General features: G+C 38.9%; 3 protein-coding genes and 3 pseudogenes across 4 annotated transcripts; 4 read left to right on the top strand and 2 right to left on the bottom strand.

The window, feature by feature from the left end:
- The first annotated feature begins 162 nt into the window (after window positions 1–162).
- On the top strand, window positions 163–2,895 carry LOC103332929 (annexin Gh1-like; annotated as a pseudogene). Its single transcript, XR_016128596.1, has 4 exons — window positions 163–238; window positions 1,315–1,458; window positions 1,568–1,984; window positions 2,193–2,895. The product of XR_016128596.1 is annotated as an annexin Gh1-like (transcript).
- A 1,517-nt stretch (window positions 2,896–4,412) lies between these two features.
- LOC103332918 (hematological/neurological-like protein) lies at window positions 4,413–6,620 on the bottom strand. Its single transcript, XM_008235687.2, has 4 exons — window positions 6,401–6,620; window positions 6,231–6,304; window positions 5,439–5,880; window positions 4,413–4,995 (listed from the first exon to the last, which is right to left on the bottom strand). The coding sequence occupies exons 1-4, from the start codon at window positions 6,518–6,520 to the stop codon at window positions 4,729–4,731; spliced, it is 903 nt and encodes a 300-aa protein (XP_008233909.2). The 5' UTR covers window positions 6,521–6,620; the 3' UTR covers window positions 4,413–4,728.
- A 4,757-nt stretch (window positions 6,621–11,377) lies between these two features.
- LOC103332907 (Tetratricopeptide repeat (TPR)-like superfamily protein) lies at window positions 11,378–14,418 on the top strand. The gene is given in 2 exon segments (XM_089043879.1): window positions 11,378–12,455; window positions 12,458–14,418. Coding segments are annotated over 2 exon segments (1,767 nt in total). The 5' UTR covers window positions 11,378–11,725; the 3' UTR covers window positions 13,495–14,418.
- LOC103332896 (uncharacterized) lies at window positions 14,338–15,228 on the bottom strand. Its single transcript, XM_016793559.2, has one exon. It carries the CDS (start codon window positions 15,143–15,145, stop codon window positions 14,534–14,536), a length of 612 nt encoding a protein of 203 aa, XP_016649045.2. The 5' UTR covers window positions 15,146–15,228; the 3' UTR covers window positions 14,338–14,533.
- A 3,714-nt stretch (window positions 15,229–18,942) lies between these two features.
- Window positions 18,943–20,767, top strand: LOC103332885 (putative xyloglucan galactosyltransferase GT17 pseudogene; annotated as a pseudogene).
- Window positions 20,768–23,502: 2,735 nt separating this feature from the next.
- On the top strand, window positions 23,503–25,100 carry LOC148920945 (putative xyloglucan galactosyltransferase GT17 pseudogene; annotated as a pseudogene).
- The last annotated feature ends 319 nt before the right edge of the window (window positions 25,101–25,419 follow it).

Here is a 25,419-nt window from a genome sequence, read left to right as displayed (position 1 = left end):
TGACATTCAAATTAAAGTTTGACGGATTGTGCTGAGAGGATAGCAATTTAAACTTTCAAAAGGAGTTCAATTCCATCCAAAGATGCTTCATCAGCTCCACCTCAAAAAATCAACATCCAAAATTTTGTGGGATCACACGCTTCAGAGACAGAGAGGGAAAGAATGGCGACTCTTAGAGTACCAGATGTGGTTCCTTCTTCAGTGGAAGATGCTGAACAACTTCAGAAAGCTTTTGAAGGTCTTTTACTGATCACATCTTCTAAGACTCAGACTAAATTAACGCAATCATTGGAGCAAATGAAATTTGACAATTTGGTGTTTTCTTTGGAGCAAATGAAATTTGATCATTTGGTGTTTGACATGACTTTGTTTTCTGATGTGGCTGATCATCTAAAGTTAGTTTGATCCATCTGCTTCCATATTGTTCTACTTTGTAAGTATGTGTTCTATGGGTTCTTATAATGTGATAATGACCAGGATGTGTTTCTTTCTCTGTGATTTTTTCTTCAATTAGTAAGTTAACATCAGTTTTGTTGAATGAAAGTTTAGATCTAGATCTGTTGTGATTATCTTGTTGAGGTTCACTATTGACTAGCAAGTATTTGATGTTTAACATGTCTTCTTATAATCTGATATGTGTGATCATCTAAAGTTTGATCTGCTTTCATGTTCTCTTACTTTGTATGTATCTGTTTTCTGGGTTTTTTGTAAGTATTTGTTTCCTTCTCTTTGATTATTGTTTGAATTTCTTGGGATCATTTTTGTTGGATCAGAGTATTAGATCTATATCTTTTTAAAAAAAATTATCTTATTGTGTCAGTTTGAGTTTCACTATTGACTAACAAAAATTAACAAATACTTCAACTAATATTCCTGTTTATTTACTCCAATCATTATGAGCAATTACAAGGCCTTGGTGCTAAAGTAAACTACTTTAATCTTGACTAGTTCATTACTCTGGAATTTATTGCTAATATAAAAGAGACAAGAACTGGTAGTTGAAATCCTTATCTGATTCATTGACATCCATCCTAAGCTTTTCATTAGGTCCAATTCTTTTATATGGAATTTGCACAAATTTCCATTTACATGAAGGGGTCATCAATGAAAACGGAGTTGGGAGAACATGTGATGAAGAAGAAAACCAATGCTCGATGTCATAGACCAATTTGAATACTTGGCATCTAGTTGCACATCGAGGCATTAACCAAAACTTCTCATATTAGGGATAGAGGTTGAAGATTTGTTGCATTATCAAGGCACTTTTATGGTTATGTTCTGTATTATCAACTTTATTTTGTAATTTGTGTGCAGGATGGGTGACAAATAAGGCGTTGATCATATCGATACTGACTCACAGGAATGCCGCTCAGAGAAAATTAATTCAGCAGACATGCAGAAATTTATGGGGAAGAGCTTCTTAAGTCACTGGACAAAGAGCTCTCAAGTGTTTTTGAGGTCAGATTTAGATGCATTATATCTTTCAGTTGAATACTGGTTTGGTTTTACTTTGAATTTTGTTTTCAAAGGTTTACTGCTTGAATTTCCTATTTTGCTGCATAACCAGAGGGCTGTGCTGCTGTGGACACTGGTCCCTGCTGAGTGTGATGCATTTTTAGCTAATGAAGCTTCAAAGAGTTTCACTTCAAGCAATAAATTGCTCTTGGAAATAGCTACTTCTAGGTCTTCTCGTGATCTGTTGCTGGTAAAGCAGGCGTATCATGTGCATTACAAGAAATCCCTTGAAGAAGATGTTGCATACCATACATCAGGAGACTTGCTCAAGGAGGTTCCTGCTGAGCGTGATGCATTTTTAGCTAATGAAGCTACAAAGAGGTTCACTTCAAGCAATAAATTGCTCTTGGAAATAGCTACTTCTAGGTCTTCTCATGATCTGTTGCTGGTAAAGTAGGCGTATCATGTGCGTTACAAGAAATCCCTTGAAGAAGATGTTGCATACCATACATCTAGAGACTTGCTCAAGGTAGAAACCTTCAACCTCCAAACTCATTCTTAATCTGATTGGGCTCTCAAATGTCAAGTTGGCTAGTTGAAACCGTATCTTCTTGATCTTCTATTGGTATCCAATTTCTTGTATTGAATTGGAAGTGAGTTGTTCAAACATCTTCAACTACATTGCTGCCTAGATTTTCTTTTTTCTTGCTTTGCTCTGATTGTTGACTCTGTCATAGCTTTTGGTTCCTCTTTTGAGCACTTACCGATACGAGGGAGATGAGATCAGCGTGCGTGCCCTTGGCAAAGAAAGAGGCTAAGATACTTAATGAGAAAATCTCAGACAAAGCCTACGATGATGTGGAGCTCATCAGGATCCTCTCTGCCAGGAGTAAAGCACAGCTGATGCAACCTTGAATCACAACAACAATGAGTTTGGCAATGCCATTAACAAGGATTTGAAGGCTGATAAAGATGACGAGTTCCTCCAGTTACTGAGGCAAACAATTACAAGCTTGACCGTCTCTGAAAAAAACTTTGAGAAGGTTCTGTGCCTAGCTATCAAGAAGCTTGGGATGGACGAAGGGGCTCTTACTAGGGTTGTTACCACCCGCGCAGAGGTTGACTTGCATAGCATTAAGCAAGAATATCATCGCAGGATCAGTGTTCCTTTGGACCAGGAAATTGTCAAAGACACTTCTGGAGACTACGAGAAGTTTCTTGTAGAACTGGTTGGACATGGTGATGCTTGAATCCCACAATGATTTCTTCCATGAGTTGTTATCTTTCCTTCATTGGATGATTCTTCTTCTTTTTATGGTTGTGTGGACTTTGTTCAATAAATCTTGCTAGTGCTGTGAGTAAAGTATGGATGGACTTATTTTATATAATTTGTGCATCTTCTTTTGTGTTTTGCAAAAGGAGTTGTTTTTGTGTTCTTTATATGATAATGTTGGACTTCTTTTTTTCCCTTCTTTTTCCTTTTCATATTTGATTTTGCTTAAATTACACCTTTTGACCAAGTGAACAAGAAGCTCTCTCAAGTGGCCTCTATGGTAAATGCTTTCTTTCTTAGCCCTGCATTGAGGTTGAGGTGCAAAACCAAAATCTCTTTCAAAAACTAGCACCTTAGGCTTTGAGGTTGGGTTGAAGCCGTGAAACATCATCAATGATGAAGATAACATCCTGGCTCATAACAAGGTCTCGAGTCTTGACACAAGCTGATGCTGCTCCGAGCTTTTCAAGCACAATAATATTCTCAATTAAACCACTCTCACTTAACAGCACCCATAGTTGGTGCACAACTATGTGTGGAAACTGCTGAGGTTATTAATCTTCTTTTAATCCTCATTTTCGTTTCATTCACCTATTCTATATAACCACACATCACATTCCAATCCCAAAACCCGGATCTAAGGCCTCTCAACTTTGACCCGACAACGCAACTTTGGTGTTCAACCTTGTACCTAGTCCAAATTCCGGTACCCTTGAAATGGCATCGGGACCTCTATGCCCTAAATTAACCTTTAGTTCATTCTAACTCTGAAAAAAATCTGTAGGCTTTATAACATTCATTTTCATTTAATAAGCTCAAAAATGAAATTATGATACGGGACTCACCACCTTGAGCAAGTGGCCCACTTTGTTACCCGTCAAGGACTCTGCAATAATTTTCAAAATCACACACATGATACTGGCATGTTTACTAATCCGTAATCGTATTAGGAGGAATTGAATCGAGGATGAATTAAATTGAGGAGAATTAGATTCTGGATCCCTATTGAAGTTATTTACTAAAGCATATGGATTGAGGAGAGTCAAATTCCGAATTCCTATTAAAATTGTGTACTAACCATATGAAATTGGGGTAATAGTGGCATTAAATACTAAAATGTTCTTGTTGTTAGGTTAAAATAGATGATAAATTTTAAAATTTTAAAATTGTGTGAGGATATAATGGGTAAAAAAATAAATTCCTAATCTAATGAGTTAATTCTCCATGAATTAGAATACCACATCTCACAGAAAAAGAATTGAATTCCTCCAAAATAAGAAATTCCATTCCTAATTTTGTGTAAACCCCACTTACTTTTTAATTCTTTGATGTAAAGTAAACACATGAATTCTCATAATTGGATTCAATTCCTGATTAGCAAACACACCAAAAATAACAAAAAATAAAAACTAAACAATTTATAAATAAAAAATTATTTGGAAACTGAGAATAGTTACCAAACAAGTTTCCTGGCTTCAACTTTTTACAAATGAAACTAGTTTCTTGGTTTCAACTTTTTGCAAATGAAAACTAAAATGGTTATCAAAAGGGATATCTCTTATTCACCCTTTTCAACCAATATCAAAATCTTCAGACCAAAAAAATAAAATCCATTTCAAAATCAAGATTTGATCCAGGTTTTTCTTGGCATCAAAGGACTAAACAGACAGAAGAAAAGTGCAAGTTCCCTAAATTATCATCTAATTTATAAATAAAATGGGTCCTGGAACAAAGTAAACACAAACTTGATACAACCAAGATACATAAACATGTTTGTAATAACCCAACTAGCCGAACCTCCTGCATTTTTCTGACTACATTTCATGCCCTAACGATGTATATAATAAATGTATCGCTACCACTCAGTCTCACACCCACCACTTCAGAACCCAAAATGGCATGAAGGGTTTACATGTCAGAACACAGAGTTCACACTAGGATATGACGAGACCAACATTTATTTGATGATAAAGCAGCGTAAACAAGTCAAAGATTATGAGTTACACCAAGGCAATGCTGCTCTCTCCACCAGGGGGCTTGCGAACACCACCCAGATAGTCTCTGGATGATGCCTTTCCATCAGCAAAGATGTCGCTACCGTTCATCTCTCTCAGCTTAGCCGTGCTTAGGGGCTTTTCAGCAGATCCTGGAGGTTCCTTAAATATATTATTTCCTGTCAGCTCAGCGAACTTCTGGTTATGTATTTTCCTTGAAGTCTTGACAACAGGTTCCTCACTGAACATGATATTACTCTGACCTCCAGCAGGCTGCATTACCGAAATGAATTCAATACTAAATTTAAGGAAAATATTAATTTGCTAATTAGTCTAGCATTATTCGGCAGAGTAATATCAACTTCGATTACGTGAAAAAGTTCTCCAGTAGGCTATGTTGCTAGGCTATCACTTCAGACCATTGATCTAATGGATTCTTGTTAGGGCACCCGGTCCAAATTAACAGTTTGACAAACTAACATGCCAGACTATATGACAAAAGAACCTCAATTATTGTTTGAAGGTGATCCAGATTGAGAGTCTAACAATATTACATATGAAGGGAGAACGGAGAACACTCAATTGCATAGCTCAATACTATAATTATGGAAGTCTGATTTAGTGTTGTAATCTCTAATTATCCAAACTATCATAACTGGACCTGCAACATGATGATATGAATGAAGAAAATTCATCCAAAGAAATAATAAACTCACATTTGAAACTTTGACAGACGTGCGTAGATTTCGGGGTGCAGGTTCTCCCATGTCTCTGGTTTCTCTAGTTTCCAGGGTGTGCGCGGCAGCCACGGATCGAGGCACAGTTTCAGGAGGAGGACCAAAGATGTCATTTCCAGTGAGCTCCTTGGACTTGGCATTTGATATATGCTTGTTGGACTTTGAATCCGAGTCTGATTGCAACGTCCCACTCAATTCACGCTGCTTTGCAACCTCAGGAATGGTGATCGGCTTCTTGGGTGTGACATGTTCATCAACACTGAATGATATTTGACTAACTCCATTGAGTGCTTGCTGGTAAATACGAAGCCCTGTTTTGTTACTAGCATCATTAGATTCTGGTGCAGCATTGTTGCCTGAACCAGCAGCAAATATGCCATTACCCGTAATCTCCTTCAATTTATAGCCTGAACAAGGCTTCCTGAACCACATTTCATCTGAGTTTTAGATGTACAAATCTTAATCACTAACCCTGTAGTTAAAAAAAAGTACTGATCTTTTTTATAAATAATTTCTGGATCTAAGATGGGTAAACTTGGGAATTTGAATAACAAATTTTGGGTTGCAAAATTTGCAATGCATGTATTCATAGACATGCAAAATTAAGATGACATGAACACAGAATAATCAAAGTCAACATCTTTCTGATCAGAAAAACAGAAAGCTTGTAGCTTTGGTTGAGCAGCTTGCACAGGCTATATGGGGTATTTGCAGAAATTCATAGCAATGAAACATGCATTACTAGATCTGACTTCACAAAATAGATCTTACTGTTTGTTGAGGCTCTGAGCTTCTTCATCAGTGATCTGACCTCCATGGAGCACCTTGCTGATTCCATCTGACGGCTGAAAATACACCACGTAAGCTTCCTTAATTTACCAAGAAAGAAAAAGAAAGACAAAAAATTGACTGAAAAAGTGTTTTCAAGTGGAAGTGGTAACCTGATGAGAGCGGTGACCGGAGGGGGCGGTGGCGGGAGAATCGGACTGTGGGACCTCTTTCCACGTCAGCATATCGGCAGTGTCTCTGCGAGGCTTTCTCACTGGTGTGCTTCTCTCCATTGTTAGTCTCACTGGTGTGCTCTCTGTCTTCTGTTTTGTGCTTTCTTTTTCTTTCTTCTTTGGCTTTTGTTTTGAGATAATTTTTTAAATTTTGAATGAACGAGGAAATAAATAAATAGTAAGTAATATTGTCATTTTCGAAACAAAGAGAAGAGAAAGATCTCGGATGTCGCGACATGCGATGCGACCCACTGGGTTTTTAGAACACGTATTGCAGTAATCTACGGTTAATATACGTACACACTACATGGGTGGGTCCATCCCTGGAGCAATGACATTGACTTCAGTTGAACTCGCTCACGCGAATACAAATATGACGCATGGACTCGTTTGGAATTGCTTCTAAAAAAATTACAAATGCTTTCTCTTTTTTTAGTTGAAATTTTTTGAGATTGAATTCATAATTCAGGCAAAATACAAACTAGCTAGTTATTACAATTACGGAGAAATCTAACATCAACATTAAGATAATCTAATGCGCATTCACTAACCATCATGCATGATCGAAGGAACTCTGACATATACATTCTAACTAAGATTTCAAACTCAAAACAATTAAAAAGATATAAAACTTGAAAAAACCAAGTCATAATAATACAAATAAAAACTCTCACAAAAGATAGGTGAAAAACTCTCATAAATGAGATGTGAAAATTACACAAAACCTAAAGAGAGTTTCTACAAGTTATTCTAAAAATAAAGAAACTAAACTAGCCATATTGCAACTCCATTGTCACAAAGTCAACCCACTTTGCGTAAGTACCAAAATATAACAAATATGCACCAATCGACTTTCCTATTAAGCAAATAGAGCAGATGCACCAAAAAAGGATACAATCGCAGAGATCTGTTATATAATTATGTCATAAACGAGTCAACGAAACAAAGAGAGAGACTATGCAGGAGGGGGGAGCAAAGAGGATGAGAAGGGGAGGAGGCGGAAAGGAAAGGAAAAAGAGAGGAAGAGGACAAAAAGCATGGTAGTCACCACCCCTTGAGGGGTGGCGGCTAGGAGTTTTCTCTTACGAATGCAATACTTCACTTATGGGTATGTACTTCACTAAGATAATCTCCAATGTTGTAGGGACTTAAACCCAAATTTTCTCCTCCCAAATACTCATCTACATGCAAAGCCTCAAACAATTTTTTTCTTCAACCATGCAATCTCAAAATTTGAGTCCCTAGTTTTATTATTTTGTTGACCATTGTTTTAACTTCAATTATTTTTTGGTTATTGTTTAAATTTTTTTATTTATTTTTAATGTTCGTTGATGTGTGTAACCAATCAAAGTGTGCTGATCCTATTCAACCATTCCTTAAGGGTGGACGTGGTCTTCAAGTCGTACTTATGTATGTATGTATCTATCGTATTTGGAGTGGCCAAGTACGGTGGTGGATAGCTCTGATTTCCCTAAAAAGGGAACATAAATGGGTCACTGAAGAGGTGATGGTGGGTTCACCAACCACCCTCCAATACGTAACTCGGTTTTTCTTCCTCAAAGAAGACTTTTAAAGTATTGTACTCAAGTGTGGAAAAAGTTCAAAGTACCTTTTTAGGTGAGAAGTACTCCTTTTTATATAGGGAAAATGAGACATTTGAGTTATCTTTTTCCGATGTAGGACTATTAGGTCATTAATACATGGCATCATCTCATTGGGTCATTTGTGATAAGTAGACGTGTCATCCTTTCCCTTTTTCGAGGACAACATGTGTCAGTTGGATATGACGTGTGTCATCCTTTCCCTTTTCCGAGGACAACATGTGTCAGTTGGATATGACGTGGGCCCATTCTTGCATTTGTTACTCCCATGTGCAAGCCTTTAAGGGAGATGCGCCTAGGTTGTGGCCTCATGGGCTCCGATTAGGCATGGCCGGCCTTCCTTAACCTCTTTTGGGCCTCTTCATGCATGAGGTAAAGCCTGTGTAGCCTATCAACCCTTCGGGTCCATCCATGAGTCATTTTATAGTGAGGGCCTTATTAAGGCCCTTAGATAAGCTCCTATCTCTTAACCATTAGATCAAACTAACCAATTTGATCCAACGACTAACCAGTTTGATCCAATGGCTAACCAATTTGATCTAACGGTTAAGAGATAGGGCCACACATAAGGAAGGCCCTCACTATAGAATTCTTGCAACAATATTATCTTAATTTATTTTTATGAATATATTAATCTAGGAAAATTCAAATATCAAAAACAAAATTTTATTTCATTAATATGAACAAATAGGTGGATAAGTTTGGGATCATATTTTAGGTATAATATGATTTAGATCAATTGATATGGTAAACTACAATAAACCTCCTAACTTATAAGGTCATTTACGAGTTCATACCCGATTTTGGAGACATTTATGAGTACATATTCAACGTCACGGAAAACCTACAGTTGGCCTCCTCTGTTAGCGAGACTGTCAGGAAATCTGTTAAATGCCGACATATCAAAAGTGGGAACCCTTTTTTTGATGACGTGGACTTCAACGTGGACCAAAAATTAATAAAAAAATAATTTTACTATTTAAATTATTTTAAATGAATTTTAAAAAATCAATCTATCTATCTATCTCTCTCTCTCTCTCTCTCTCTCTCTCTCTCTCTCTCTCTCTCTCTCTCTCTCTCTCTCTCTCTCTTTCTTTCTCTCTCAACAACCAAAAAAGTAACAGCTCGAAGACCTCGAACACTTCCAGAAGCACATCGCCGATCGATTCTCCGACCATTTATCTCGCTCGGAAAACTTCCTCCAACCTGATGCCATCAATTGCGTGGGTCGCTCGACGTTTTTCTCATTGCGAGGACGAGTTCAAGGCTGTTCTATTGATGGGTTGAGACTCATCCCAGATTTGAAGCGCCTAACATCAATCGCAATAGTTAAATGTTTTGCTTTATTGAAAATCCCTTAATAACGTTGAACTCTAGGCTCACGCTTATCAGCTCAAGTTTTTAGATTATTTTCGCAACAATTGAAATTTGGGAATATCAATCTTTGGTTTAAGTTGTGAAGGAGATTTGCAATGCGATAAAAGCGTTGGACATTTGCAATGCAGTCTCGCACAGTCGATTCCAAAGCGGCTAAGATTGTTGTCTCTGCTCTGGAGCAGAGGCCGATTAAGGAAGGCCCGGAGCTAAAATTTTATCAGATGAAGTTGGAGGAGAGATAGCATAAATCGAGGCTGTCCTGGAGGAAGCAGCTGAACTTGTTAATGAATCTGAACAAAAGAACCAAGTTATTACAGGTGAGTTGAATTTATGATGTGTATTTAATGGAGAATCTGTATTTGAGTATTAAATTTGGTTTGCATGTTTTTAATGTTAAATTTGATATTTGACTTCTTTTTTCTTGGACTGATTGAAGCACGTATAAATTTTGGTATGTTCTAAGAAGGCAAGCAAATGGTTCATGGAGGTTTTGTGAAGGGGAAGTGCAAACACTATCATAACATTGGCCTAGTTACTGGAATGCATGAACCAAAGCAGAGGCCGATTGGGGACGACCCAGATCTTGGACCCAGAGGTGAGGTGGTGGGGAAGGGGGGGAGGCTGCTGGGTTTTGGTGTTAGGGGAGGTGGGAAGGGGAGATGCAGTTGATGAGGATGGAGATCTTGCCCTTGGTACTATACAACGACAACGAGGTTGGTGGCGATGACTTTGAAGGCGGTGTGCATAGAGGGAGGGTCGATTGGTGGGGTGTGGGAAGAGGCAGTCAGTCCGGGTGGGGTTGTTGACGAAGGCTATGGAGGAAGAGAGAGAGAGAGAGATTTTTTAAAATTAATTAAAATTAATTTATTATTAATTTTTGGTCCATGTGGAAGCCCACATCATCAAAAAAAAAGGGTCCCACTTTTGACATGTAGGCATTTAATAGATTTCCTAACGGTCTTGCTAACGGAGGGGGCAATCTGTATGTTTTCAGTAACGTTCAGTATGTATTCGTAAATGTCCCCAAAATCGGGTATGAACTCGTAAATGACCCTATAGGTTGGGGGGTTTAATTTTACCCAAAATATTTACATTTTGGCTATTGCCATTTGGACTGTTCATTTTTTTTTTTTACTGTTAGATTTATGGAGATTTTATTTTGGTCGTCCAATGGGAGGTAGCCATGAGGTTTTCGTTCCAAAGAAAATTCTACTTCAAATTTTGATCATTATATCACAACGGCCAAATCATTCCAACCATCAAACAAAGTCGTAGATGTGCTACTAGTCACTAACAAAAAAAGCCCCAATGGGTTTTCCTGCTTCTACTACCGAGTGGGCTCTACCATTTAGGTCAGGCTAAAATGAGGTCTGATATTTAACTCGCTCAGAGCAAGTCCATCATAAGGCCTTTTGCCTGGGCAGGACAAGGCCTAGGTCCACAAACGGCTCTAGCGCGCAAGGGCAAGCTTGGGCAAGGCATGGGACCTACCAACCCTGACAAGCCCACATGCAAGTCCAGCCCGTGCTGCTGACTAGGCAAAGTGATACAATGCTGATGTCATAATGACATCAACAACCAATTTAAACAACAAAAAAATTGAAAAAAAAAAACTAAAAAATTCAGAATTGTTTCAAAAAATAAATACCAAACCATATTCTTTACCTTCCACACCAAAATTCTATATAAATTCATCTCCTCATATCTCATACGAATAGTAATTACCCTTGCCCTTTCCCTTGCCCTTGCCCATACCCATAGGGGTGAAAACAAAATTCTAAAGACTGCCACTATTCATGTAAATAGTGACAACCCTCGCTTTGCCCTTACCTTGCCCTTGACCTTGACCATAGGGGTGGAAGTGCTCTCAAATGCATGCATTAGAGACTCTGGGTTGCATTAAGGACATTTTTCCCAATTTGGTCATTATTTTGCCCTAATTTTATTTTTTGCGAATTTGGATTGATTCAGTTTCTGAAAAGATCACCCCCGGAAAAAAAGGATCGAGACTGGCCCAAAGTTCCAAACCAAACCAAAATCTCCACTAGTGGTTTTGGACTGGGTTGGATTCTCAATTTATGTTTTGGGCTTTGTAAACTTTTCTTTTAGCAGCCTTGTTGTGTTTTTGTTTGATTCCGTTTCTTCTCTTCCATGGAAACGCACTTTAAGTTTTTTCTCTTTTCTTCCCAGATGAACGAACGCAGATGTTCAGCTGACTGTAAAATCGAAAATTCATTTTAGACCCAAACCCACAGATGCCACAAATTTCAGCAAAAACTTACTTCTCATGGCTGTTCTAGTTTCATTGACTGGCGAGACCCAATTCATTCAGAGTCTCTGTGCAGTTGTCGTAAAGGGTCAGTGGAACAACATCTTGAAACCCAAGATTGGTTCTAGCCTCAGCTCTGCAAACATTCATCAGGTACTTCTGCAACTCTCACTCCATGGCTATGGCCCTTCTCCTTCTTGGGCTTTCTTCAAATGGGTTGAATCAATTCCCACTTACAAGCACTCATTGCAATGCTGCTGGACCATGATTCACATTCTCACTGAGCACAAACACTTCAAACCTGCACAGCAACTGCTTGAAAAAATTGCTCTTAAGGATTTCTTGTCATCACCGATGGTTTTGAAGGCTTTAGTTCCAATCCAGGATGACCCAGAAGTGAATTCACATGTTTTGAGCTGGCTTGTGATATTTTTTGCAAATTCTAAGATGAACCAAGATGCAATTCAGGTTTTTGAGCACATGAGGGTACATGAGTTTAAGCCGCACTTGCATGCTTGTTCTGCCTTGTTGAACTCTTTAGTTAAAGATAGGTTGACTAATATGGTATGGAAAGTTTACAAGAATATGATCCAGGCCGGCGTTGTGCCGAATGTTCACATATACAATGTGTTGATTCATGCTTGCTGCAAATCTGGGGATACAGATAAGGCAGACAGTTTGGTTGGTGAGATGGAATTGAAGTGCATATTTCCTGATCTTTTCACATATAATACTTTGATATCTCTGTATTCCAAAGGGGTATGCACTATGAAGCTTTGTCTGTTCAAGATAGAATGGAAAGAGCAGGAGTTAGTCCTGATATGGTGACTTACAATTCTCTTATTTATGCGTTTTGTAGAGAAGGTAGGATGGGAGAAGCTGTAAAACTTTTCCGCGAAATCAAAGGTGCTACTCCTAACCATGTTACATACACGACATTAATTGATGGCTATTGTAGAGTTCATGACCTGGAAGAAGCTTTAAGATTGTGCGAGGTAATGAAGGCCAAGGGGTTGTATCCTGGAGTTGTTACTTATAATTCAATTCTCCGCAAGTTGTGCGAAGATGGCAGGATGCGGGATGCAAATAAACTTTTGAATGAGATGAGTGAAAGGAAAGTCGAACCTGACAATGTCACATGTAACACATTGGTTAATGCTTATTCTAAGATAGGAGATATGAGGTCTGCTGTGAAAGTGAAAGACAGAATGTTGGCAGCTGGATTGAAGCTGGATGAGTTTACATATAAAGCACTCATTCATGGATTTTGCAAGGTGCTAGAGATGGAAAGTGCTAAAGATCTTTTATTTAGCATGCTTGATGCTGGATTTTCCCCTAGTTATTGCACCTATACGTGGATTGTAGATGGTTACTGCAACAAAGGGAATGAGGAAGCAGTTATACGACTACCAGATGAGTTTGTTAAAAAAGGTATTTGTGTTGATATCTCGCTGTACAGGGCATTAATAAGAAGGTTATGTAAACGAGAAAGGGTGGATAGTGCTGAAAAGATTTTCAGTTTTATGGAAGAGAAGGGTATATCAGGAGACTGTGTTATATATACTAGTCTAGCATATGCTTACTTGAAAGCAGGAAAGTCAAGTGTAGTTTCAGTGATGTTAGATGAAATGTACAAGAGGAGGTTGATGGTTACACGCAAGATCTATAGATGTTTCAATGCATCTTATGCCAGTGATAATGACATCATACGTCTATTTTGGGATCATATGGTTGAGAGAGGCCTAATGTCAAAAAATGTTATTATTAAAGAAATGCAGCAAACGTAAATGAACGTCACAGATGTCGCTTTGAGTCTGATTACAGACTCAATCTTTTCATGCTATAGCACAAACCTCTCCGTCTGTCTTGAAAGGTGTTGGAGACTGTTATAGACTTGGGCCATTCAATGCACATGCACTCCCGGAGAAGCTTAGAGACAATGGTAAGTGCTTGTAACAGAGTAGTTTTACTGGTCATGCCTGAGTTTATTTTTTTCCCTCTTTGTTGATAACCAAGAAAGTTTATGGTATTTAGTCATAAATGTTTTAGTGGGATTTCGATCAGGTAAGAATCTCGTAATGCTTGTTTATCTATTGGAATAGGCCTATGGTCTGGAGTAACTACTCTGAAATACTGATTTTGCTTTCGGTGTGTCATGGCATCAACGCAACTAAGCAGAGTGCTCTGGTCTACTATGGATGGGGGGTTTGAATTACTATCTAAGAGAAGCCATTTTGGGCTGTGGTTAGACTCCGTGGAAATGTACATCCTTGCATGAGTGTGGCATTTGGCTTGAAGTGTTACATTGCATCGAGTTGAGGTGTAGGCTGAACATCAAAGTATGAAGAATGGGTGCCTTCAACATCATATGTGACAAAGTGGATAGATGGATTGGGAATTGTACGGAAGTGCTGAACATACCAAGCAGTTTCAGAATCCATCATCTTGCAGGTTTAAAATGACATACGTGGGGGGCTTCTGGTTTGGCATGTGTGAAGCACAAGCTATAAATCCTAGCTACATGGTGGTGTTTATAGGTTATTGAAATTTCTGTATCTTTTTATTCATTAGATAATATATAGAATGGAAAGGGAAAAGAAGTTAGAATTGGTAGCTTATGAACTGGGAAATGTTTAAGTCATTGTCCTTCTCATTACTGATGTGCCAAACAAATAAATAGTGAATATTTTCAAACAAACTGGTTATGGTTACAGTCTCTTTTCAGAGAAAATTTCCAGTTAACATTTCAGTCCTAGAAGAAAGTGGGTCAGTGTGATACGAATAGGAAAACAAAAAGAAGTGAAAAAATTTCTGTTCTCTTTGTGCCTAAAAAGCCTCTAGGACAGCTGCTAGTGCAAATATTTCGTAATCTGAACAAGTGCAACAGTCACCATGACCCTTTTCACAACCACACTCATCCCACTTCTTCATCCTTCTGTTTCTCTGTCTTCTTTTCTCCAATTCCACATGGTCTGCTTGAACTCGAACCTTGATCCCTACTTGTAGTTTAGGTGGTTTGACACCTTCAAGAGCATGCCCGCTTGTTGAAACCACTGAGACCCACTGGTTTAACTCCATGTTTGGTGACTCAAGGACTTCCTTCCATTGAACCTCTGCCCTCCCCAAGAGTTGTGACCCCCCAATTCTGCCAAAAACTGGCACAGTGCTCCTCCAGCGGAGCTCGAAAACTATGCTTTCTTGCTTTAGGCAGCTGTCCATGGCATCCATCTCGCTTCCAGAGCACTCCAACGAGATGGACTCGTTCCAAACATGGTTAGACTTGGCGGAGATTTCTCTAGTGTTGAGCCTAATTCTTCCCTTGTTTCCTGCTGAAATATAGTATCTAACAAACAGGTTTCCTGTGGTCTTGAACTCAGTGTTTTTGGCTTGTATGATCCTCAACTCACAGCTGAGAGAAGAAAACTGTGATGAACTCATTATGTATGTGTTTGAGAGAGAGAGAGAGAGAGAGAGAGAGAGAGAGAGAGAGAGGATTGATGGATTCTTTGGTGAAGAGAAGTAATGTGGCTGGTTGGTTATATATAGTGATATTGGAGGGAAGGTGGAATTGCTTTTTGAGGAAGCTGCTTTTATCCATTAAATTACTAGTGTGATTAGAGTATATTATGATGAGTGAGCAGGATCAGAATGGTATTATTTTAGTGTTATATGGTTCATATTGGGGGATCAATGAGAGATTGAGTGGAAGATTTTGATGACTTATTATAAGCCCCTTGGGATTCTCCAAGAGCTGGATAGATTCATAAAAACGACCCTTACAAGTTGAAACACTAGTGTTGGCCTACAGTGCATATAAATTATGAAGTGCTATGTGGGTTGTTCTTCCACTGCAAGATCATTTTAATTTCTTGGTTGGATGCTGCAAGATCATCTTTACAAAAAAACAAAAACAAAAAAAAAAAACAAAAAACAAAAAAAGCAAAAAAAGAATCAGCTAAGTTATCTTATTATGGTGTTTATTTCAGCCAAATTAAAAGCATTGAGCTCGTCTATTTATCTAATTTCTGATTTCGGCCAGTGGAGTATAGCTCTATTGGTTGAGTTCTTTCACCTCCACTTATGTGGTGGAACATCCAATGAATATTTGTGTAAAACCCCTTCCCCAGTCCATTTTACATCTCATTTCTCATTTCATCATTCATTGGAGAGTTGACTCCACAAAAGTGTTTCCTCAAATATTATCCACTACTTTGGTCTCCAAATTTTGTTTTGTATCAAAAAACGATAGCAATGCAATGGGATAAGGATGGAGAGATGTATATGAATAATGGATGAGAGTATCACAACCATTACAACTATGAATCTGGACTGGACATTCGGGTAATTACCAACGTGATCTAAATTCACGGTTTATCAACATCATATTTTGTTGTCAGATTATACCAGTCCAGTTGGTAATCTCTTTCGTGGGGGCAGGGCAACAAGAAGTGAGTATCTTTTTATTACTTTTTATTTTGGATAAGAAACACTAACTTACTCAAATGCTCACTTGCTTATAATGGAGGAAGTTATGAATTGAGGAAGTTAGGAATATGGAAGAGAAGGAATAAGTTTGACTCCTCGCAATATGAGTAGAACTCATATAATTTTTGCTGCTTATGTGGTAGTAAACGAGAAAGCATGAATATACACATGTGTTAATTGACATAGTGAAAATTAGGAATATGAATAATTCCAATACATAACTCAATCATAAGTGCTATATCCTTGAAAGGAAAAAAAAAAAAACTTGATCATAATTGCTTTTCTATATTAAAATTTACCAGATTCCATAAAATAAAACAAAAATTACCATATTCAATTTGGATCGTACGTGGAAACAAAAGTCTATTTAGTTAACGATTGTATGACAACACAACATGTCAAATAATCTCAAAAGTCTATTTAGTTAATGATTGTATGGCAACACAACAGGTCAAATAATCCCAAAAGAAGAGAACTTGCCCCACACACACACACATAATTCAAGTAATTGTGCTTAAACTCACACATCAATATTCATTCTATTCTCTTATAAAAATAATACAAAGAATTCATTCTAGTCTCTTGTCATTGGCTTTGGACAACTTCAAAGATCGCCTTAGATTGCCTAGCCAACTGGCTTGGGTTTGCCACCGAGAACTGATAGTGCTAACTAAATACTTCTATAAACGTATCTACTTTGTTGGACCATTTGAAGTTGTACAAGTTGTGTAACAAAACAAACAAGGGTTGTACAAGTTGAGAATAATAAAGCACCATAAGATGAACTTGAAGTGGACAAATAAAACCTTAGGAAAATCTAGTATCCTAATAGTGCAAGAAGATTTTACTTTACAACGCAAAAGGCTTAACGGGAGAAGGACTGCATTCCCTTGAAAATCCTGACCACGATCCCCACTTTACTTTTGTTATATAATAATAGGAGCTTTGCATAAAGGAGATTTGAGTTCTTGATCCTTTGGATTTTAAAATAATGGGGAAATTTCCATGGTGATCAATGGTTGAAGTGTTGGAGGAAGAGAATATGGCTCACACGTAGGAAAATGATAGTTATGGTTCTTAACTTATCAATATCCATCTTGGGTTTATCTTCATCTTCATATTAGATTAACTCAATCTATGGTACTTTTCCTTTCCTTAATCAAATCCAATCTAGGCCTCTAAAATTTCCTTCCTTGAACAAAGTGTTGTATTTTGAACTCAACCACCAAGCCTAATTTACAAGTAAAAACTCCCAACTCAAGGCCTAACACTCCTTAGTAGAGATGTCAAACGAATCGTGACATGCCGTGTTGGACCATTTAAATTTATGCCACTAAGTTATTTGGGTCGGGCCGGCTTATTTATTTAATTGGGTTGTGCTATGTTGGTCCATTTATCAAAACCATTAATCCCGACCCAAAGTCCAAGTCCACATTGAGATGGACTGTGCTTGTGCCGTGCTTGGCCCATTTAACTTGAATTTCCTCTTCTTTTCCTTTGAAAAAGAAGTCATGTTACCCTATTAACTTTATACCAAAGAAAAATTATAATATGTTAATATCTTTCTTGAGAAGTTATGTAATTTAATTTGGGATTAAAAATTGAGGAGTTATTGTAGTATTTATTTAATGTGAAAATTTATGATTTGTTGGAAGAAGAAGCCACCAAATCAAAGTCCATATATGTAGACATCGAGAGGGAAAGAGGCTGCGATATGAAGCACATAATAAGAACCAATTATATTATTTTTAAAAATTAAAAATCTATTGATGATACTTTTGCTGAAAGAAAATAAATTAAATAAAAGACAATTAAAAAAAAACAAACAAGAAACTGGGCTTGTTGCGAATATTGCAAGCAATTCATGTTTTTGTGAAACTTTGCAATACGAAAAGGTTGAAAATGGTTTGGTTGTTGGGTAACTTATTAGCTGCTGCCACCACCATATTAGGATACAGGCTTTGTCCTTGTCCTGGTTGTTGTTGCTTCGCGTCTCCACTTTTGCTTTTGGTTTTGGTTCACTGCCTTCTATTTACCAAAAAACGATAAAAAGTTGGTGCGCCATAAGTTGGCGGGTTAATTTGCTGGTATAAACACTTCTTTCCTTGCCCACGCGGTTTTTATATTGTCCCAGAATAAAATTGGCCTTACAAGTCAAAAAGAAACACTAGTTTTTTTCATATTTTTGTTTGTTTATCAATAAAAATTATCGCTTTTATGCGACCAATAATATCGTGTTGTTCATTAAAGAAAACAAAAGAGCTACCCTAAGAGTTTTGATAAAAGAGAAAACAAAAGAGTTATTTTGATATATATGGCATTATAAGAAAATGTAAAATGATCATAATAAAGAATGTTTAGAAGGAACTTAAACAAAGAACAAAAGCGTATCGCCAATAAGGTTGACTCTCCAATGGTACCTGCTCGAACCCAATGATGGTAATTGAGACCCTCCCCCTCCCCCATAATGTAGATCGCCGAATTTAAATGTACCATATATGTGGGCATGATTAAGTTTTGCTTTTTAACGAAAAGGAAAAAAGAAGGGCACCATATGGAGCATGTAAAGTAAAACTTGTAATGCACTATATGTGGAGCTTTTCCTCCAAGAAAGGAAAAATTTGGCCACGTAATAAATTAGAGTGAAAACTTGTACATCAGGCCGCTAGTGACATTAGAACAATATAGGAAGATAGCTTCATATCATGTCAATCGTTTTTAGGGGAAAGATATCGAACCTACCCCACAATTGAGCTTTCAATCTTGATGATGAATTTCTTCACCGCATAATATTATTTGTAGCCATCAAATCCAAAACTAAGAGACACAGAGTTTAATTTCTTCTCTCTACTATCCAATCCACTGCTGCTGCTTCTTCTTCTTTGTTGTTGTTTTTCATGTCTTCGCGAAAGCAGACACCTCCTAGTTTTCCATGGACGGAGGGAGAGAAATACAGCAGCAGCAACAACTCCAAATTCATAGAAGTATTCTACTACTTCTTTACCCTAAACACTATTCCCTACGTCCTCGTCAGATGCTGTGCCCTCCTTTTTCTCTTTCTATCCGCTTCTTGGCTTCTCCTTCTCCTCTTTTGCTTCCCGCCCGCAACAACCACCACTTCTTCAAACGACGTCGTCAGAGAACAAGCTCAAGTTGCTGAACCACAATCGCCATTCAAAATCCCCACGTGCGACAAAAACATGTCAGTCTATGTATACACTTTGCCGCCCCAGTTCAACCTCGGACTCCTTAGCCAGTGCAACAACCTAAGCATAAAGGCCAACATGTGTCCCGCCGTTGCCAATTCCGGCCTCGGTCAGCCACTTAATTATTCCCGCGTAGGGCACTCCGCTGTCACTAGTAGCTGGTACACCACCCACCAGTACACGGCGGAGATCATATTCCACGCGCGACTACAGAACCACCCGTGTCGCGTGCAGGATCCCACACGCGCCTCCCTCTTCTACGTCCCCTTCTACGGCGGCTTCGACGCTCTAAGCAAGTACCGTGAAGCCAATCTCACGGCCCGTGACGAGCTGACGTTTAGCTTGGTTGACTACATACAGGCTCAGCCTTGGTGGCAGAGGAACCATGGTAAGGACCACTTTATGGCCCTGGGGACGGTCGTATGGGATTTCATGCGAACCATGAGCAAAGCCAGTGCCTCCTGCTCCTCCTCCTCCAAAGTTCGTACGCCCGGTACCCTCCTAAAGCTACCCGCCGCCGAAAACATGTCGGTGCTCATCATAGAGAGACATCCTTGGCAACCAAACCAACACGGCATCCCCTACCCTTCCTATTTCCATCCGTCCACGTGGCGGGAGATGGCGGCGTGGCAGAGGAAGATGAGGCTGATGGAGAGGCCCCATCTGTTCTCTTTCGTCGGTGCACGCAGAAAGAACAAGGCGGCCATCAGGAACGAGTTCATAAGGCAATGCGGTGAGTCAACTCGGTGCAAGCTCTTGAACTGCGAGGGGCCCGACGGGGCAAGAAGGTGTTTGCAGCCGAGGGAGATCATGAGGGTGATGACGCGTTCTCAGTTCTGCTTGCAAGCGCCCGGCGACACACCGACCAGGCGGTCAACGTTTGACTCGGTGCTTGCTGGTTGCGTTCCTGTTTTCTTCTCCCGTCACACGGCTTACAGTCAGTATGCATGGTATTTGCCTGGAGATGCAAGCAGGTACTCGGTTTACATAGACGATAAGAGCAATGCGAGTAGAAGAATAGAAGAGGAGTTGTTGAAGATTTCGAGCGAGAAGGTGAAGATGATGCGTGAAGAAATTATAGATTTGATGCCAAGTCTCACTTATGCGCATCCTAATGCCACTGATTTTGGGTTTGGGGATGCTGTGGATGTTGCACTTGCATCATTGGCCAAGCACATCGGTGAATTAATTAATTAAAATTAATTATTTAATTAAAAATGGTACCTTACAAGTAATAATAAAAGAACGTAGGACATATTGATAGAATATATATTTTTCATCACTTATATTTTTTTATATTATATAGATTGTAATTCGTTACCAAGTTTTGTACATGTGGCGGCTATTTGGCTAGCACATCATTAAATAAGTGGGCCTATTTGTGCCACATCATTATATTCAATGAATTATTTATTTTTTATAGAAAAATTCTGAAATTGCATTAATAATTCAATCAAAAAGGTCATTGATCACAAATTGCCATTACAATAATGGAATGATCTAACATCAAAATTAAGACAATCTAAGACTCCTCCACTAATAACGATCACGCAAGATCGAAAACACTCTAGCATAGGCATTCCAACTAAGAGTACAAATTTAGAAACCAAAAAAAAAAAAAAAGAGGTTTATTATGGAAAAATTAAAAATAAACATGGAAAAAAAAGTCATAACAATACAAATAAAACTCTTACATAAAAGAAACAAATTAATTATTTAATGGAGTTAATAAAAATGGGCAAATTGAGATTCGGTGTTCTCAAAAGATAAAGTGAGGCAAATGAGTTTTAAAGGCACAAAGATTCAAATTAAGTTTCAAGGGATATCAATAATTAAGCCTATATGCCATAATTAAAGTGGATCCTAAACCTCTGTAACATATGCACGATAATGTTGTCAATAGTGAGATTTGTAAATGTGATTCATATATACAATTCAGGGCTGCAATTATTCTGTTTTTAAATTTTATTTATTTATTTATATGTGAAAATTGAAATTACAAAACAAAACTCCTAGGACAAGAAAGCCCAAGGTCAAAATAAAAAGAGGAACATATTGACAAAGGAAGCCCAAGCTCCCAACTAACTTGCGATGAGAGCCCATGGCCCAGCTCATAGTGAAGTTTGCCTCCTTAAACACATGTTGGAATCGAACAGAAGCTGTAGAAGAGCTAAGGTGCCATATATCTTGAGTGATTTGTTGGATACTCCAGGGGGAAGTAACTTTTTTGAGGACATTGTCAATAACAAGTTTAGAGTCACCATCAACCACAATTTGACCCCAACCTCGATCAATAGCAGCAGCAAGACTATCTCGAAGAGCAACACTTTTAGCCACATTTATGGAATTTTCACCAATGTTATTGGCACCAACCAATAACACATGACCATCACTATTCCGAATGAAAAAACCAGTGGAAGCTTGAGAATTAATGACAGACCCATCAAAATTAATTTTAATCCAAGCTGCAGAAGGATATCATTTTTCTTTTTGACCAAATGGTTAAGTTGTTCAGGAGCCTGATGAAGGACTTCATGCAAATCAATATTGGTGTGGTTTATGGGGTTGAAAGGAAGGTTATTCACAACGAAATCCTTAACAAGCTGAATAAGAAGGTGCTTAGTCTCTGCCCAGAACTGATGGAATAAAATTACATGTAAACCATCAGAGCCAGGGGCTTTGAGAGCGCCAATACTTCTAACCGCTTCAAAGACTTCCAACTCAGAAATATCAGCCATAAGCTTAGAGTTGTCCTTGCTAGAAATACTAGGCTCAATCACACTTATAAAGTCCTGGATATTAGAGCTAGCATAGGGTCTGACTGTGTAAAAACGTTTCCTAAAATTTTCAATGAAAACATTTCCCAAGAAAGAAGGCTCAATCCAATTACCTTGATCATCTTTAGTTCTACTAATTTGGTTTCGTTTTCTACGAATGGTGGCTTGAATTTGGAAGAATTTTATGTTTTTGTCACCAAGCTAGAGCCAATTTGCCTTGGCTTTTTGGGCATAGAACATTTCCTCTTTCTTAAGGAGGGTCTTGAGATTGGAGTTGAGCTATTTATCCTTGTTGATAAGGAAGGTTGAGGTGGGAAAGTTTACTAATTGGGTTTGGATAAATTCTAAGTGGTCTTGGGTTTCTTTTAGTTGCTGGAAAAGATTCCCAAAAACCTCAGTGTTCCACCTCCTCAAATGAACCTGGAAGGTTTTGCAGCAAGTAGAAATTTGTTGAGCTGGATTTCCTACATAAGCTTGGGACCAAGATTGATTGAGAACTCAAGGGAAATCAACATGGGAAAGCTACATGGATTCCATCCTAAAAGCTTTGTGAACTCTAGTCCTGGGATTAGAACTGGTTAAGATAATGGGGCCATGATCAGACCTGCAAATAGGCAGGTTTAATAGCTCATAGTTGGGAAATAAATTCAGCCAATCCGGATTAGCTAAGACCGTATCAAGCCTTGGTGACCATCGGACCAAGTAAAAGGCACACTTTCAGCATGAAGGGATACTGTACCACAATCATTAACAAAAGCATTGAAAACAGAAATGGCTCTATGGAGAGAACTGTTCGAAGTGGATCCTCCAATTTTCTCACATGGAGAGCAAATGTTGTTAAAGTTCCCCAATGACATGCATTTCCGAAGCTGTTTCTATATCCATGGACCTGGATAGCGCCCTTGATATGCCAAGTATAATGGTCCAAGTACATATGCGCGGCTCACCTTGCTAGCTGCTAGGGGTTATGTTATGTATTCATTTATTTATTTATTTATTTATATGTCTGTCTGACAAATTAGTGAATTATGTACTAATCATACACTAATCATGCCTTATCTCTCTCTATTAGTTTGGTCAACTCCATCAAGCCTCAATTACCTCTACTCAATTTCACCATTTTTCATCCATCATGCTATAATTTTCTCCCTTAATTTAATTCATTTCATGATTCCAAAAAGAGTCGTCCGCCATTTTGGACTATGGATATGCTTTTTCATATATATATATATATATATATATATATATATAACATAATAATAAAGCTGGTGTCCCACACGTAGATCAACGTAACACAACCTTCATACATTGATATTCATGAGGTAAACCCTCGACCAATTAGAATCCCACACGTAGATCAAACCATAGCAGATCAACCATCTATCTATGTGCCTTGAACCTGCATCAAACGATTGAGATTTTCTGTTTCTCAAAACAAAATTGTCTTCTTGTCTCTCTTCTCTCTTGCTGTTTCAGTTCTTCATGTTTTCCGAAAAGCAAAGACCTCCCTCTCTAACCAGGCGCGGTGGCTTCCTTTTCCTCTTTGTATCGGCTGCTTGGCTCGTCTTTCGGTACCCGTTCACTGACATTAACGTTATCCAACAACATGAACATCCTCTTCTTAACAAAACCCAACACGACAACCAAGTCAACGAATCACCATCCACAGCCGCCATTTGCGACAAAAACATGTCAGTCTATGTATACCCTCTGCCGGCCAAGTTCAACCTCGGCCTCCTTCGCCACTGCCACAAACTCAACGTGCACACCGACATGTGTCCCCACGTCGCCAACTCCGGTCTTGGCCAGCCAATTTCCAGCGGCGGCTGGTTCGCCACCAACCAGTTCACAGCGGAGATGATCTTCCACGCACGTGTGGAGAACCATCCCTGCCGCACGCTGGATCCCGCTCGTGCCTCCCTCTTCTACGTTCCCTACTACGGCGGCTTCCACGTTTCAAACAAGTTCCGCGAACGTAACCTGACAGCTCGTGATGAGCTGGACGTCAGCCTGGTTGACTTTATCCAAGCGCAGCCTTGGTGGAACCAGCGCAATGGTCAGGACCACTTTATGGCCCTGGGGAGGGTCGTACGAGATTTCATCCGAAGGCCCAACGACCGCGACTACGGAGCCGGCCGCCTCCTAAATCTACCCGCAGTGAAGAACATGTCAGTGTTGATCATAGAGAGACATCCATGGCAAGGAAAGAACCAGTACGGCATCCCTTACCCTTCGTACTTCCACCCATCCACGCGTCAGGAGATGGCGTGGTGGCAGAACAAGATGAGGAAAGTCCGGCGGCCCTACTTGTTCTCCTTCATTGGCGCCCCAAGAAGGAAGGCGGCTATCAGGAAAGAGTTTATAAGGCAATGCGGCGAGTCAACTCGGTGCAAGCTCTTGAACTGCGGTTCTTCTGACGGCCGTAGCAAGTGCGGCGAGCCTAGTGAGGTGCTGAAGGTTATGTCCGAGTCTCGGTTTTGCCTGCAGGCGCCCGGTGACTCGTTTACTCGGCGGTCAACGTTTGATTCGGTGCTTGCGGGTTGCATACCGGTGTTTTTTTCACCTCACTCGGCATACACTCAGTATGGGTGGTATTTACCTGGAGAGAGAAGCAGTTACTCGGTGTTCATAGATCAGAAAAGCAAAGCAAGTGAGAGAATAGAGGACGAGCTCATGAAGATTTCGAGTAAAAAGGTTAAGATGATGCGTGAAAAGCTTCTGGGTTTGATCCCAAGTCTTACTTACGCCCACCCCAATGCGACTAATTCTGGGATTGGGGACGCGGTTGATGTTGCACTTGTATCATTGGCCAAGCAGGTCAACAAAGTCATTAATTAATTCTTTGTTTTTTTGTTTATTGAATTTTTTTATGGGAGGCATTGGTTGGTTGGATGAGATATAATAAAACATTTCTTTTTCTTTTTCTTTTTCCAAATTGTTTCTGGGGGAAAGAATCAATACCCTTCCTCCTAGTTGTTTTAGATTTATTTTAAAGTTTTCTTTTTTGCCAGAAGATGGGGGATTTATTTTAATACAAATTTATAAATAAACCCAATCCTAGACATGTATTTATAAAAAAAATCCAAACACTATTTAAACATAGAAACACACCCAAAATCAACCCCAAAATCAACAATTGTATATTTTTTGGGTGTGTTTATAAATGGATTTTGAGTGTGTATAATGATGAGTTTTGGGTGTGTTTATAAAGTGTTTTGGGTGTTGGATTTTTTTATAATTTCAG

This window comes from Prunus mume, linkage group LG1 (genome assembly GCF_029339155.1).
Source record: "Prunus mume cultivar Tortuosa linkage group LG1, ASM2933915v1, whole genome shotgun sequence".
NCBI lineage: Eukaryota > Viridiplantae > Streptophyta > Magnoliopsida > Rosales > Rosaceae > Prunus > Prunus mume.
The sequence above is the reverse complement of the archived record's forward strand: the minus strand, read 5'-3'. Positions and strand labels throughout refer to the sequence as shown.